The 17,744-nt window shown below is 41.2% G+C and overlaps 1 protein-coding gene across 1 annotated transcript in view; it reads right to left on the reverse strand.

The window, feature by feature from the left end:
- The window catches only part of camk1da (calcium/calmodulin-dependent protein kinase 1Da), a 69,946-nt gene that overhangs the window by 16,894 nt on the left and 35,308 nt on the right, over positions 1–17,744 (reverse strand). The window contains exons 3-5 of the mRNA XM_065951330.1: positions 16,653–16,727; positions 4,417–4,555; positions 3,896–4,022 (exon numbers count right to left, since the gene is read on the reverse strand). Coding sequence (XP_065807402.1) covers positions 3,896–4,022; positions 4,417–4,555; positions 16,653–16,727 — 341 coding nt within the window. The remainder of the gene's footprint in view (positions 1–3,895; positions 4,023–4,416; positions 4,556–16,652; positions 16,728–17,744) is intronic.

Consider the following 17,744-nt stretch of genomic DNA (forward strand, 5'->3'; position numbering starts at 1 on the left):
AGCAGGCCGCCCGGGTTCAAGTCCCACCTGTGGAAAGCATGCCATTCCCCACTCTCTCCTGATTTCATCCTCTATCCACTGTCCTATCAAATAAAGGCAAAAAATAAAAAATAGAAAGCTAATTGCTGATAATTCACAGATTTTTAAGGCAGATTGGCTTTCCTCTGCCGGCCTGTGGAGGCTGTGGGCCGAGCAAATTACTAAAGACAGAGAGCTCAACATTAAATCAACTAACACATACAAACTCAAGGCTGGATCGAAGTACACTTGGCACACACAAATACCAAAATATAAAGAAATGCTTGTCATATCTGGGGCAGAGAGAAAACTTTGCTCACTTGAGCTGAATCAGAGTGATTAGTTGTGTTTACAGGTCTACCCTGAGTCATTGTGAAGGTTGCTGTGCGTGTTCTAGTTTCGCTGGATTCAGAATTAGGACATTTTTACACACTGAGGTCATTGTGTCTGCTGCTCACGACTTCAAAAAGAGAGTTTACGGTCAAATGTGCTGTCAGAGAGTAAATCAGTTAGATACGGTCGTAATCTGAAACTGTTTGTCTTACTCGGTTAACTTCATTTGTGTTGTTTACTTTTCATCGCTTTGGTATTTCTACAAATCACCTGTCAAACACTTGGAACTCACCATCCTTAGAGCTTTTTCTGGGTGATGTTTGAGTCTCTGTTTCTTCGGTGTACATCTGTTTTATCCAAACAAACTGATGTTTGTGTTGATTGTGTTCATCCAAAAATGCTGTCTTGTTTAGATGAGCTTTCGGGTGCGTCTCACTTTATTGTGGAAAAAAAACTAAATCAGGTCAAAGATAAGTCTATAATTACTTTTCCAATCAGAGTTAATATTCCTCGACTGATTGTGTATCATGCTTCAAAGTAAACAACCAACAGCTTATGTTTATTATTTTAGACTGGTGGCTGATAATAGTTTTAGAGACCATGAACATGTGACCATGCATGATATGGTAGGGAAGGGTATGATATGATACAATGTGATACAGGTACTCTATGACTTCCTGTATTTGACCATCTTCTCTATTCCTGAGTGAGTGTGTGCATGTATTTATGTGTTTAGTATTTGGCTGCCCGTAAGAGAACTTTCCACTCAGGGACAATAAAGGTGATGTTAAAGCCAAGCTGCCATGTGTTTTAAATACAGTGTGCATATATCATTATCATAAATATTTGAATTTCTGCTGATTCATGGCGACTGCTGTGTCGAGTAAACAAAACAATAAAAGAATCCAGTAAAACAGGAGGTGTCAGAAAGCGTATGTCCATGCTTCAAACTTCACACTTCATGGTTAATGACCAGACGTGAAATTGCAGGAAAAAATGGAATTTGCCAAAAAACAAAACAAAAAAAAAAAAAAACAGCAGAACAAATTGAACAAACACATATTCTATGAGTTATGTGATTGTACATGCTTTTACTCCTGCTCATTGTTACGGTCTGCTTTTCATTTGGGATTTTTATTTTTAGACACACATTGTCTGGGGTGAAAAATGCCTCTTGGCCGAGCATACCTCTGCAGGCAGGAGGCCGCGGAGGCTGGGGGGCGCAGGTGAAGACAATAAATGAGCTGAATGGGATATAGACGGGTCAGAGAGTTAGAATGACACACAGAGAAGGAGATGATGATGCAAAGATTTGACCATTTAAAGTCAAATCCTGGCTGGTGTGATTTTATATTCAGACTTCTGGTGCATATGTTTGTGTTTGCACCTCTCCATGTCAGTTCCGAGGAATTCATATCTACAGTACCCGGTCTCTACTCTATTGTGATTAGAGGTGATTTCTTAGTTTTAAAAAAAGAAGGAAACTGCTGCAAGTCAGCAGACACTATAACTTTTAAAGGTGTCTAAAAATAGCAACTTTTACATTTTATGAATTCTAGATGAGTTTAGTCATGTTGGCCTGACGGGGGCGCTGCAAAATCAATTGAAATTACGGTAATTGACTGCTTTTTACGTTTCAGTTTGACTTAAGATGACAGATTTGTTCATGTGAGGGTTTGCAGGACGTACCTCAGAACAACCGATCTGTACTGTCAAAACTGAACATCGGTCACTCACACACACACACACACACACACACACACACACACACACACACACACACACACACACACACACACACACACACCGGATGTACATACATGTTGCCCTTTTTGATCGCTTTGTTGCTGATGACTTATGATGGATTCTGATGAATGGTTCTTTTTGTGATTCCTGTATCTATGTTCATTGTTGTTAAGTGTTTTATGTCTGAAACCCTGTGATTGTGCTGCTGCCTGTCTTGGCCAGGGCACTGTTGTAAAAGAAATGTTTAATCTTAATGAGACTTTTTTCTTGGTTAAATAAAGGTCAAATATGAATTAAAAAAACATCCAAAGTTACAGATATTCAATCCCACATTTGTAAACTAGCATATGTAAAGAAACACACACACACATTTTGTTCTGCTCCATGGTGACTATGCAGAGAGTGTTTGGGGGTTGTAAGTCAGTGATTAGAACGATTGTTAAGTGTGTGTGTGTGTTTTGTCAGGTGAGCACATATTGAATATTTGAACCATACACACACAGAGAAACACACAACACACAGGGGCCCCGGCAAACACACATTCTTAGTGCTTCAGATCAAAGACAATCACAAAGGATTATTCAGGAGAGAAAATGGTGTCAGATGGGAACAACAGGCGCTCTCTGAATGTTTCATGTGTTCTCTTGGACCGATGCCTTCAGAAACCCAAGTGCAGACAGCTCAGATCACATTGACCCACAGTGGGAAATAAAACTTGATATATGAGCTATATTACCAAACCATGACACCGATATGTACAAAATACCAATTGACGTTTTTCTTTTTTTGAACCCCTCCCCCACACACCAATTATCCAATCACAGCCAAGCAGCCGTCACAAGGCGCAACAGGTCTGTCCATCTTGAGATCTCTCCACCTGCTGCAGCTGTTGTGTCCATGGAGCAAATAAACAAGAGCTAAAAACACAAGATCGGACTAAACAGTAAGATAATCTGCTTTGATGTAAGCTGATATTGTTGGCCGGTTCAATGAATTTCTCCACTGAGCAGAAGCCACTCCTGGTTGCTGCCAGAGTTTAGGCTAACAATAACGGCTCTGTTCGGTTCCTAATTGGATTTGGAGACGTTTGCACTACAACAACTCAAGCCAAACTCCTTATCCCGCATGGTGCAACATCCACCTCATTATGTCCTCTTCTTAATTAGCCTTTACAGATGTAAGCTGAAAACGGAAACGTACTTTGGCTTTGTCTGAAATCGAAGGGTTCGGGTTATTGCTGGGAGTTTTACACAAATGAAAACCTCTGGTGTTGAATAAATGAAGCCGATGAACTGCAGTTCCTTGATTGTCCACTGGAGGCTGGCTGCAAAAATCACCCATTAGGTCCCATATTACTGTAATATGCCCATTTTTACAGCATAATTAACATGTTTACAGCCTCTTTTTATTTCATATTTTGGATAGCTCATTTCTTTGTTTGTAAAAATGGTATGGAGGTGAATTCTTTCATAGCCTAAACTCCCCCTCTTTGCTTGTTTCTAGATTGATCAAAAGTTAGGTTGAGAAAGCATTTTCAATATGGCAACCCCCATTGTTGGGCTTCTTAACGGCTCTTCAGAACCCATGGGTAAAGTCATTGAGGCTACTTCTATGTTGGGTACAGTCCAAGGTTTCTAGGTATTACACTTTGTATTTACAGGACTACAGCCTCCGTACACAGGGCGCATCCTAACCGCTAGGCCATCTGGCGCCCCTCCAGTGAAGTTTTCCGGAAACATTTTGATGTGGTGAATGGGGGGGGCGGGGGGGAGGGGGGGTTCAGGGAAGACTTACTTACCCACATATCCTGGCGTGCCACAGGCAGTGGACATGACATCACCACTGCCCTCCATCTTGGAAAGACCGAAGTCGCTGATCATTATCTTTGACTCGTCTTGTGGGTTGAAATACAGCAGATTCTCTGGCTGGAGGCCGAAGAAAAAGAAGGAAAGGAAAAAAACTCAGGGTTCATAATTCATCTTTTAAATTTATGGTTGTTTTTGTTCAATCGTTCAACATCAGCGTCTTTTAAGAAGAACATTCATAGCTGCTCATATGTCTGCAACTTTGAAAGAACAGACACAACCCTCTCATATTCCTCATTTAACGGCGCGTTAGTTTATGGGTGCAGCTCTGGCCAATCACCTCTCTTCTAACAGCCGGCACACGCCAGGCTGACCCACAATGCACTGCATGTGTGGAGCCACTGCCCTTATTGCTGCAGTAAATCTTTGGCTGTCAAAAGAGAACAATCTCCTCGTGTGGAGTTCAAATGTGTGTGTGTGTGTGTGTGTGTGTGTGTGTGTGTGTTTGCAGTACCTTCAGGTCTCTGTGTACGATCCCCATCCTGTGCAGGTAGTTCACAGCGTCCAGGACTTGCCGGATCAGCGTGCTCGCATCCTTCTCTGTGTAGAAACCTTTTTCAACAATTCGGTCAAACAGCTCACCACCGGACACCCTGCACAATGAGAGAGAGAGAGAGAGAGTGTGTGTTTGTGTTAGTGTGTGTTTGTTAGAAATGTAAGAATGCAATACATATAGCAGTAACTGGTAACAGACTGGGGGGGGGAGGTGGTTGCAGGGTCCAGATTTCTGGTAATTTATGAGCTGTAGATGTTTCCAGCAAAGACTGTGTAGAAGCTGTGAGCCATGTGCTAAATCACACACACTCAGAGACCCTGCAGCGTTACCATACCTTTAAACATGCTGACGTAATATCTGAAAAAGGGATCAAATGTGGGAAATCTATTCTCTTCTATTCCTGGAAAGTGTTTCCTCTTTTTTCTCCCTCCGTATTTATCCCCAACTGGATGTTCCAAATGTCCTTATGTTTCCTTGTGTCATATGCAATCAAAGAATATTGTGTGTGTGTGTGTGGGAGGTTTTGTTTCTGTAGTCTCTAAAGATGGCTTTATTTTATACGTTTTAAGTGCATATGTTTAAAATCTCAATATACATCAAATCTTGCGATAAAGCAGCTTTGCCACTTTCATGTTCTCGTCTTCAAACATTTGAAAAATGAATGAAATGTCTTTATCATCTCTGCAGATAACGCTTTAAATCACCTCTCAGGGATGAATTCTGAACCATACTCAGAGATCAACAGCAGAACCAGCCTTAATAAATGTTGATTCAAACCTGTATGCTGAAGGAGTCGGCGCTCCTGCCAAGGTTTTTAAAATATTCAGACATATCTGTAATGCAGCTCTGTGTAAGCAGACGGAATGAAAACCATCAGTCAAAGCTGTATCAAAGCTGTGACTCTTTTGACCCAAGATCAACACATGAAAAAGGTTCATTAGCAGTTTCTCCCCTCGGCAGATTCTTCTAATATTTAGTTTTATGTTTCCTGACTCCAGGCCGCATGAAATGACTTGTTCAGGTAAAGATACAGCCAGCTCATCATCTGCTGTACAGACACAGAGCTCCCCCTGCTGGAGGATATAATCCCCTCACTCCACAAAGACAGCTCATCTAAATGCTTCTGTGTTAATGTGGACTACATGCACAACAAGTTTCAGCAACAAATTCTGACATAATCAAGCAGGTTTCACTAACTATAATACTAACATTATCTTACTAAATATATCCATAAGGGTAGAAAGACTTGGAATAGTTCTCTCTATATTCTAAATGTGTATACTATAGCAATACACACCAGTGGCCACAAATGTGCACATCTAACACCATAAACACAAGTAAGCACAAAGGCAAAAGCCTGCATGCACGCGCGCACACACACACACACACACACACACACACACACACACACACACACACACACACACACACACACACAGCTGGCCAGCATATTTGTGTGGCGTCGTCACGGCGACGGATCAGATTAGGGGCCGTGGAAGTTAAACTCTAATGAAGTTTCTGGGAAAAAAAAAAGATCCGAATTAATTGCTAATCCTCTCTCTCTTCAAAGAGGGCAGCGACTCGTTCGGTTTCAGAGGCAGTCATGTCTGGGAATGACAAGAAAGGGCTAAACACACACACACACACACACACACACACACACACACACACACACACACACACACACACACACACACACACACATAGCAAAAGGGAGATCAGCCACCAGGCTTCATGGTTGCGTAAGCGTTTGCGTAAGGAGACCATGGCAATCAGACAGGACCACTCACACAAGAACACATGTACACACACACACACACACACACACACACACACACACACACACACACACACACACACACACACACACACACACACACACACACACACACACACACACACACACACACACACACACACACACACACACACACACGCACGCAAAGACACAGAGATGCAAGGGCAGGACCAGCTACACTAACATTTTAAAAGCAAACACATGCAAACGTACAAATAATGCACGTGCACATTCAAGGTCACACACACTAGAAGACAACACACACAGTACACACACAATGTCACACACATACACACTGCCAGTAAACCGGGCTCAAGGCCAGTGGATATCAGTCCTGTTTTATCACATGATAAAACTATGAAAAAAAACCATCCAATATGTAGGAGGTCGACCGTCAGAGCACCCTGAGAGTGTCCTTCACGTCCCAGTCTGCAAACACTCCCTATGTACTGAAGTGCACGACTTTACTGTGTGCTATTTCATCTGAGTGTATCCTTGGGTAACTTTTATAGTGTTCTCAGAAATGTCACAATTGAACAAGAAGCTCATTGTTTTTATGTGTTGTTTACATAGCAAGTCAAAATCTTTTCTTCACTGAACAGATAGAACTTCAAATCAACTCTACGATCCTCCTGGTTTTCAATTTAGCCTGATATTTGACATTATTGTTATGATTATTATTATCACCACCATGCAAGCCCTCATTAGATGCCAGTGCGGTGGTGAGGAGTTGAAAGGATGCTGAAATAATAAATGGTAATAAAAATATCTATTTTTCACAAGAGGTGGATGGAACAAGATGTAGAAAGTTAATCTGTCAATCAGAATGGAGATTTAGCTGTGTGTTTACTATCCTGTGGTCACTTCTGGTTCCAGAATGAGGGCCCGACCGATATGGAATTTTTGGGGCCGATATTGATGTCAATAGTTAGGAGAGATTTTAGAGAAAAAATCCGATACAGATATGTCTGCTGATATCCTTTTTAGATATAAAGATAGATATTCACATTTATTGTGTTGATCCCTCAAAATTAAAAAAGATATATGATGAAGACAAGATGGTCACTTAACTGGAAGGTAACTCATCTACGTGCATCCCCGCTTGACACTCTGGAGAGTGATAAATGCTTTTTGTAATCCAAAGAACACACTCTGCTTGTTTAATGATACTCAAATGAAATGCTGTTTTACTGGTGAATAAATCTACTTATATCGGCACATCAGAGAGAAAATTAGCCGATACAAAAAGTCACTTGATTTGCTGATATCGGCCGATATTATTGGCTGGCCGATAAATCGGTCAGGCTCTATCCAAAATACTAAACTCAAGGCTTTAAAATGTTCACCAAAGAGAGACGTTAAAGTAACTTCTCCACCACCGTCATTGCATTAGTTGGATGCTCGTGCTTTAGTGTGTTGTTACCTTGTTGATCAATTCAGAGTTGCAGCAAAGTCTGAATGTATACTGTAATGCCATAAACAGTTATACAATAAGGGGTTAAAAATAAAAATACAATTTCTCCTTGAATAACCTACAAATAATTGATTACTTCTTATATAAACGTTTTTCAAAAGTAATCGTTCAAACATTCCTCCCCTCTTGTCAGTGTTCCTACATCCACCTCTGTGTCTCTCCAGGCGATGGTTGTGCATCACGGCTGACAGCAAACATTACTTCTGAGCGTGTGCGTATGCGAGCTCCATGCTGCGCGCTGTGGCAGAGATAAAGAGGCGTCACACTCTCGGGGACCTGGCAGACTGATCACAGCACAGAGTCAGAGGTCTGACTGATGCTGCTGAGCTGATGCGATGATTAGTTTCCATTAATGGAGAAGGAAAAAAAAATGGTTTTCAAGGCTGCAGCTGCAATCCCAGTTTGCTCTCTTGATGTGTGGATGTTTGTTCACATGAGAACATGAATAATGTGGACACTATGATTACAATAAATGTATTATCTGATCTGTATTACCATGACTTCATCAACACAGCTAGACAGCTAGACAGCTATTTAGAGAGCAATTAGTACGATACCTTTTCTCCTACCTTGAATTTGTGTGTGCAACAATTAAATATGATAGAAACTGATTTCTATCTTTTAAAAAAAATATTTAAAAAATGACAGTCTTCCTTAAATCCTCCACGAACCAGATAAACTGTATATAAAGGTTAAGAAAACAAAAAAGAACGATAAAAAATGTGAACCTTTTAAAGGTGTAAATAGGTAGACAAAATCATTATGAATAAAAAATCGACTAAACCTATGTTATTTAAATTATTTTTGTCGAGAAGGTACGATCATATTCCTCTGTTTATAAACCCATTGATCATATGAAGGTTGATTTAAGTTGACTTTTTACATCATTCTGTCTTTGTGAAAACAAAGGTGCTGCCCTATCGAATACAAAGGCTTTCCATTCATCCATCCATCCGTCCATCTATTTTCTTCCGGTTGGCGATGGCAGCAGGCTAAACAAGTCGCCTCAGACGTCCCTGCAACGTCTTCCAACCCCACCTGGGGGACCCCAAGGCGTTCTCAGGCCAGAGGGAAATCAAATCCCTCCAGAGAGCTCTGGGTGTACCTCTGGGTCTACATCTGGGTCTCCTCCCGGTTGGTTGTTCCCGAAAGGCCACCCAAGGGAGGCGACCAGGAGGCATTCTGATCAGATGCTCGAACCGACTCAGCTGGCTTCTTTCAATACAAAGTAGCAGCGGCTCTACCCCGAGCTCCTGTCGTAGGTTTCCTCTTATAATCGCTTTCACCTACTTAAAATAACTGAGCCTAATTTTTTTCTTTTTTTTGCAAAACTCAGATAAGTCAAGAAAACCTGTTTACAAAAATTGTCGGCATAAATGAACAGACACAAGAATTAGCGAGGGATTGAGACCAAGTCGAGACCAAGACCTGGGCGAGACCGGAACAAGAACAAGACCAGGGCAGGGCAAGACAGAGAAAAGACCAAAGGGCAGCCAAACAAAAACACAAAAATGTGAAGAATTGAAGTCAAAGGTTTGGTGTCTGTCCCTGAGATGCTGCGTCCTTTGAAGTATTTTCTCTCTACACTTCATCTGGTTTCATCTTTTGCAAATACCCAATTCACAATACAAACAGCATCAATAGAAAACCCACATTGCACTTGGTTGCATTGATTTTCCTAGCAGCACGGACTGATTGCCTCCCTGCGGTCGAGGTTACATAAGACAAGCTGTGATGAACAGGAATGAGGGAAACGCTGTCAGACTGCATTGATCTGCCACAACGCAATTAAACGGGAAAAAATATTCAAATGTCCTTGTTCATAAATGATATTTCTGTCTGCTGACAGAAAACCCTGACACCTCAATAATGCACATAATTCAAACAAATGAGTTTACGTATAACAGAAGTGACTGGTGCAGATTCATTCTACTCTCTGTTAAAACGATTTTTTCTCACTTACTCTTCAATATTCTGACATGTTTTAAGTGAGACATTTCTTACTTTGACTCTTAGAACAGTAGTTTTTTGAAAATATTCAGATAGAAAAAAGTAGCATTGCAAAACTGTTTACTATTCTCCAAAGCAGAATAAATAAGAAATGTAACCCATAAAAAAATGAATTAAAAGCTGCATTCAATCATTTTTTTTATTTACACATCTAGTAGATACAAAGCACATTAGCATTCATTTGGAGTCATCTTTCAGGTCAACTAACACATTTAAATCTGACATTTACTCTACATTAAGCTTCTAGTTGCTAAAAACTTCCCTTAAATCCATAAGAGCATCAGATGAGTTGGAATGTTTTTTGGCAAACACACTTTTCATGCTAAACATAATTTAGCAGATGTTAGCATAGAAGTTAATTCGTGCAACTTTACATCTGCATAAACACCACACATTGTACAGTGTTTATGCAGCTTTGAGAAGATTCTTTAAAGGTACAAACTGATAATTCAAATGAGAAAGTTCAACGCTAATGGCAGATTTTAACAACTCATAAATTACTTTAATATTTGGATTTCAATGTATGTGCACAACAAGCCGGCTAAACGAGAACATTTCAAATGTTTCTAGTCTGCACGATATTAACTCTAGTTGGTTAAACTCATTATTGCACAGATGGATTATGTACTTCATTCTGCATGCTATAAATTAGTTCATGAACAAACTATGTCAAATATTGCTAATTATCAAACGACTTTGACAACGCTAAATTTTAAAAAAAATACAGTATCATCACATTTTATTTATTGTGACATTTATAAAAAATATATGTATGTATAATTCAGATAATATATGCGTCTTTTTTCCTCTTAATGTCAACCTGAAATTTTGGAGCTGAGGTGTCACCTTTGACCCAGTTACTATGGCAACTGACCGATATTACATGAACAGATGGTGACAGATGGAATTAAAAAAAGAAGATTGGAAAAAATGCAAGTGAGCAGGCAAAAGGTAAGAGGTGGAAAATAAGGTGTGAGTGGTGAGGAAAGGAGGCAATGAAGTGAAAGAAGGGGAGAGCAGATGGTGCGAGAGAGAGGAGAGAAAACAGATGACGGGAGGAGTAGAGGAGGACTGACCTGTTCTTGTCTGTGTTACATTTTGTTAGAAAAGGAGTGCTCTGCTCTGAAAACCTTGAATTCCTTAGATAGATTGGCATAAAATGTTTTGGGACAGGAGTAAATTTAAACTGAAAATTATAGAGACGAAACCTCATGAAATGAAAATGTTTCAACTGGTGCTGTAGTCCTCCAAATCTCTCGAGACCACTTTTTGAAGGTCTTCTCTCAGAATCAAAGCATTCTTACTCTGTATCAGCTCGGTCTCAGACCGGGCAGACTCCAGGTTTTAAATCAAGACCGGTCAAGACCACCCCTAACACGCTCTTTTTCAACGTCATTAGTGTGATCAGAAGGAAAACGAACTCTTTCTAAAAATATCATTTTTTATCCCCCGGTTACGGCAAGGAACCTTCCCTCTGTTACGTTCTAAGTGAGTGACATACCTGCTGCACACAAGACAAGTCGGTCTCGCCCTGCCTTGGTCCTGGTCTCGATCCCTAAAAGTCTTGGTCTCGTCTCTCTCTTGCCCTGGTCTTGGTCTTGACCTGGTCGCGATCCCTAAATGTCTTGGTCTTGTCTCTCTCTGGCGTTGCCTTGGTCTTGGTCTCGACCTGGTCGCGATCCCTAAATGTCTTGGTCTTGCCTCGGTCTCTGAGCACTCTGGTCTTGGGTATGTCTTGGTCTCGTAAAGTGACTCTTGACTGCAACATCAACTCTGAGAACCTGTGCTATAAAGTAAATAATAAATAAATAAAGAGCAGGCAGTTTTTTAGTAATAAACTTACCGGCTGCTCTGAGACACAGGAAGACCAAAAGTTGTTGGAGGTAATATTTAAATGTAATCTTCCACTCCGTAATGAGTTTCTTCTTCTAAATTAAGTTACCATGTCAGAGTATATGCATCTGAAATATGAGCAGACATTCCTTTATTGTCTCAGGAGTGTGCTCTCTCGTTCCCTCTCTCCTAAGTTTCAGTGAGAGAAATTCAAGCTACACTAAGTAACCTTGTTGTCTAGCCCAGAATCAATGTAAAGTGTATTAACGCCTTTCAGGTACATGAAGTGTATTTAACAGAGAAGTAAAGAGTAAATAGGGATTATCACGTCCTTGTAATGCAATCAAAAGTATTTAACATAACAAATGGTGTGTGGCAGCTGGCCAGGAAAAAGGAAGTGTCTGCTAAGCGGTTTATTCAAGACAACAAGGGAACCCGGTCAAAAGGTTAACGTTATATCAGGGCGCGCTGGTGGCTAAATGGTTAGGGCGCGCGTCCCATGTGTTGAGGCTCTCATCTCAAGCGGTAGGCCCGGGTTCACTTCCACCCGTGGCCCCTTTCCGCATGTCATTCCCCACTCTCTCTCCCTGGTTTCCGACTCTATCCACTGTCCTATCTCTGCATTAAAGGCACAAAAAGCCCCAAAAATAAATCTTTAAAAAGGTTAACGTTATAGGTAAACAGTTTAATAAGACTACTGGAGGCTGGCCGACAGAGGGATTTCATGTGATGTAACACACTCAGCAGACATGTTGGACTATCGGCTCTTTTAAGGTCTTATTTCAGCATCTGAAAAGAGCAGGATTAAGCTCTACTCTGTGTGAGATATGACTAATTCTTTAGTCTTCTCGTGCCACATAGACTGACGGGAGTGAAGCCCTTATATTTAGAGCTCCCCTGCTGACTTGGCAGCAAGGATAGGTCATAAGCCCCGCCTCCTCAATTATAATATGGGACATGAGTCAAACTATAAATCAAAATGTACCAAAACCCGATATTGTCATGAAAGTTATTTTCACACCATTTTGGGTTTTGAGTAGTTTCTCTTTTAATTAACCATGATTGTGGCGCCGGATTGCAAAGCGGTTATGACGAGGCGCCCCGTGTAAGGGGCGATGGCCGTGGGTTTGAATCTGACCTCGGCCCTTTGCTTCATGTCATCATGTCATCCCTCTCCTCCCCACATTTCCTGTCTCTCTTCAGCTGTCCTGTCCAACAAAGTCAAACATGGCCCTTAAATACTAACTTTAAAAATGCAAAGATGGACAGCTCTTCATCTTTTTTTAAAAGTGTAAATCTAACCTGTTTTCTGGGCTCTTGGTTGAAGACTTACTCTGAACACTTACCTGTTAATACAAACTTAAAGATATATATTCCTAATGCCTTAAGTCTCAGATCTACAGCACTCAGCAGGTTATTTGTTTCGAGTAAAGCACTTAATCTGAATTAAAATAGTCACAATGAAGTGCCTGCTGCTCAACTGTTTCTAACACTTTGCCACCAACACTAACATGTCTGCCAGTTTCCCCCCACAACCGTTACTACTGAACAAGTGACAAACTGTAACAATTTAGAACCTGTGCCTGTGAAATATCTGCTCTTTGTCTCTTTTATAAAACATGTGTTTGTTTTAAACAGCTTGAAGCTTATTGGTCCAATGACCTCCGGCCCTTTTCGGTTGTGTCCTCTTTTCTCTTGTGTTGCAGGTAACTGTAACTGGTGGGTGTGGCTATCCAACCCGCCTGACTGGGAGCACCTGGGACAAATGCTTCTAGTCGATATGAAAGCTGCCACCTTCAGCTGTCAATGCACTGGACATTTTTAGGCCAATTTTGACCCAAACTTTTTAGTAGCACGGCTGATTTTAGAGTCGGCTGAATGTACTCCTGATCGCGCGTTGTTTGTTGTTTGTTGTTTGTTGTTTGTTGTAGAGGGGGCCAAAAACGGTCCAATCTGCTGCTCCTGACCGGTTGGATGAATTTCTTGCATGTTTGAAACTTTGGTTGTAACAGTGTAACCACATACATCGTGAGCTTTGATTGTGTGTTGTAACTGATTTGCTTGTGTGACATTTCTACACACAGTTGTACATAATCAGTTGAATTAAGTGTAATCTTGGTTCATCTCCCTTTATTTGCCATGGCCCTTGAGCTCGCTGTGACAAACTTGGGGCTCGTTCAAACGAGTAAGTAATTTGTGATTTTTCTCTTCCTGGTTTCGTTTTCGATTCTAAACGTGCCTTGTTGTGTGATTGTGAAGGTTCTTGGTAGGGTTTCCTTGTAGTGAGGTCAAAGGATTTCCCTAATTGAATTAGTGCACCTGGCTTTAATTACTGCATTGTGGGGAAAGTCGTGCAGATTGTGTTTGATGCTTTGTTTTCTGGCTGGGTTCAGTCATGGCCCTCGAGCCGGTTGCACACAGCTGCTGCATACATTTCACTACTTGATCACAGAAAACTTGAATGTCCACATTAATCTTGGCTATGACATGTTTTTTTTTTCCAATGACAACTGCATCTTTGAAAATGTTAAATAAAGAAACTAGATGGTTACATACGATAAGTACATTTGGTAGCATCAATTTATTTCATTCAGTTCAAGAACTGAAAGTACCACGTTTAGCAGAAGTGCAGCCCAGAATATTGTCATTTCAAATTAAGGTATTAGCTTCAGTGTTTTCTATGTTTATCCCGAGTTGAGTTGGTGTACAAGTAACAGCACCGAGCAGATAATCCTCTGACATCGGGTTGTAAACATAGCCACGGTTGTGTAATCCACAGGGCGTGACATACCACCTGAACTCGAGCGAAATGTTTCCAATTCCACTGCCAAACTTTCTGAACATCTTCTCCCCTTATGCAAGGAGCCGTCACCTTTTCACAAGAGGTGAGCAGGGCACCCTTAGGTGAGCCGCGGGCCACCCTGCTTCCCTCTTCTGCAGCTGACCATCAAAGCAGAGATCCTGCTGAAGTACAATAATAGAGGCCTTGTAGCTGCGTGGTGTGTTTGTGTGTAGGAGGATGGGTGGGCTTTTTTTTTTTCTTCTTTTTGTTATGTGTGTATTTGTGTGTGTGAGATGTCATCTCAGTGAAGCTGTCATTGTAGAGAGAGCGTGCATGTGTTTGTGTGGGCGAGCAAGAAGAATAAGATTATACGTGTGAGATCGAGTTTCATGAATTCTTGGCTCATTCGAGGGTGTTTTATGAATAACTCGAGGAACATTTTAATTTGAACAAATCCCTTTGCAAAATACTTTTAATTTAAATAGAGCTGAGATGAGAAAAGTTGAATTCTTACTCAATCAAGTGAGATATTGTTCTTTTGTCTCATGTGCCTGCTGGAAATTCCTCATGTTCCTGTCTCTAACAATGATGTATAATGATGATAATATCCGCTCAAAATCTCTTGGGGTGAACAGATTTTTAGTCTTCCATTGTCCTCCCTCCTCAAAGCAGCCACTCCCAACAGTCTGATCGTACTGAATAAACGACGGTATGAGCTTGTCATTCACAGGCGACTAAGAGTTCCCTTCACCTGAACGCTTTGAAAAAAAAGCTCAGCACACTTTGAAGATGATTCAAACTGCTCCGCATGTTGAGTAGAAACATTACAGGAGAATATTAAACATTACTTAAACCTTGAAAGTTTCTGGTGGAGACCATTTTTGGCTTAAAGGAGATCTATTACACTCACTTTCAGCATTAATGATGTCAGTCTGGGACACCTATTGAGCATCGTTGCGAGATGTGTAGCTCAAAAACCTTCTTTTTTTTTTATCTGATACTGGCATCATTACAATCCCTCATGTCAGCCTCTCCCTGAAACGCTTCATTTCAGCTACTGTCTCTTTAAGGGACACCTCCCCCATGTGCCCACTTTCCTCTGATTGGCCAGCTCTGACTTCTGAGGAACTGGATCTGGACAGCGATGAGATGGATTGGAGGTGTCTGGGGTGGAGGAGAGTGGATGACAAACTGTGAATAAAGGGTTGACCTAAAGGCTTACTATGTGACTTTCTCGGATCAAAACACGGCTCTCTTCAAAGCCCCTCTTTCACAGTTTGTCATGGACACTCCTCCACCCCAGACACCTCCAATCCATCTCATCGCTGTCTAGGTCCAGCTCCTCAGAAGTCTACTCCTCATCACATCCTGTGTCCCTTTCCTTACAACAACTATCACTGTCTTTACATTGCAACTCATTTGTAAAATAAACCATTGGTGAATGAAGTCTCTTCCACTGAAATAAATGTAGGACAATAAAAAATATCAAAATGGTTAGAAAGTTATAGCTCATATGCAGGCCACATCTAATCTCTAGAGATCTTTTTTTTTTTTTGACATTTTGCCTTCTTTTGATCGTGGAAGAGAGACAGGAAACGCTGGGAGAAGAGAGGGAAGTTGCAACAAAGGGCTGAGGCTGGGATTCAAACCTGCGGCCAGTGCATCACGGACTTTGGTGCCTGATCTACTGACGGAGCTACTTTGAACCTTCACTGAGGTATAGGAACACGTCAAGGGTCTGATCAAACTGAATGTTGGGCAGAATCTGACAACAAGACTAGCAGCTTCAGACCAGATCACTTCTTACAAACCTCCAGTTTCTGTTACAGATACAAAGTCAAGACACCCTTGGGATTGTTTTTTTAAAGCTTGAAAAGGTGAAGTAGACATAAAACCACTGTTTGTAAAGGCTGAGTGGTCTTGCTTGTGAAACGTAAACTTGTTATCATGTGCCAAATCACTTGAAGTTTCAGCACAGAAGTGTCCCAGGGACCCCGTGAATGATTTCAGGGAAATCTAATGCCAGGCCTTACGAGAATAAAGTCCTATGTAGAGAAAAAAGTCACACTTTCAGTGTTGGTGCTACAGTGTATGCATGATGAATCAAGAAGTCACAGGAGGAAGGTGTATGATTCTTTTTCGATGTTGAGAAAAGTAAAAAATGTAGAGAATAAAGTTGAAAATGTCAGAAATCTGTCTTCTGAGGTACTTTCTCCTACCAGGCAAATATTCTAATTCAATTGTTTGAATCTATTTCATTACAAAGAGACAGCAAAGAAAAAAGAAGAAAAACTCACAGCTGCATTATCAGGTAGAGGTGGTCCGGACTCTCATAGATGTCCTCAAGCGCCACAATGTTTTCATGCTTGATCCTGCAAAGCAAACAGAACACATGAGTTGAGCTTTATTTATCCCCAAGCTGCAGCATGTTTCACATCACACACAAACCCATTAGAAGTACTCAACTTTTAATCCCAGTGACTGCAGTTGAATTGCAAAAAAACAATGTTGCTGACCCTTTAATAATTCAACTGACAATCCAGAGTAATAGAAAGAGCTTTTACTGGAGAGGCTTTAGAATCCAGACTGCTGTATTTAACTGGAGTCATGAAGAAATGAGTCAACTAACATTTTGTCGTTATTAAACCGACCATGACTTCTTCTTACAGAGGATGTTTATCGCAATAGAGGTGACACTGGGTCTAAAGCTACACTTTGATGTTCTGTATTTCTCAATTTGACAGGGAAGCTTGTTAAATTCAGACGAAGAATTATAGAGCAACTTTCACACAAAAATCTTTCTTTTACCTTCCTGCTCATTTCTTTCAGTCCTGTTCTGACTTCACTATGGTTACAGCGCTGAGATAGGGTGTTTCATCGGTGCGTGCGTGTGTGTGTGTATAGGTGTACATCCCTTACACCTCATACCTTGCAGAAACACGATTGATTTTGTGTGTGGGTGTTTTGTGGTTCATCATAATTTGCATTGCGATCACAGGCAAACCCCCAGGGTCTAACTCTTTCACACCAGCACAGAAACACACACGCGCACACACACGCACACACACGCTCACACACATAAACTCTTTGTGAATGCACAGCAGGTGCGCAGGTGAGCATTAAACACTTATTATGGAGCGCATGACCTCAGTGATGGCACGCAGGCGATGAACTGCAGAGCTGAGATGTGACTCATACTCTCACACACACACACACACACACACACACACACACACACACACACACACACACACACACACACACACACACACACACACACACACACACACACACACACACACACACACACACACACACACACACACACACACACACCACACACAAACAGACAGGCGTGCAGGTTGAAGAGGGATAATGTGAGTGTATTC

The sequence above is a fragment of the Labrus bergylta genome, chromosome 23 (assembly GCF_963930695.1).
Source record: "Labrus bergylta chromosome 23, fLabBer1.1, whole genome shotgun sequence".
NCBI lineage: Eukaryota > Metazoa > Chordata > Actinopteri > Labriformes > Labridae > Labrus > Labrus bergylta.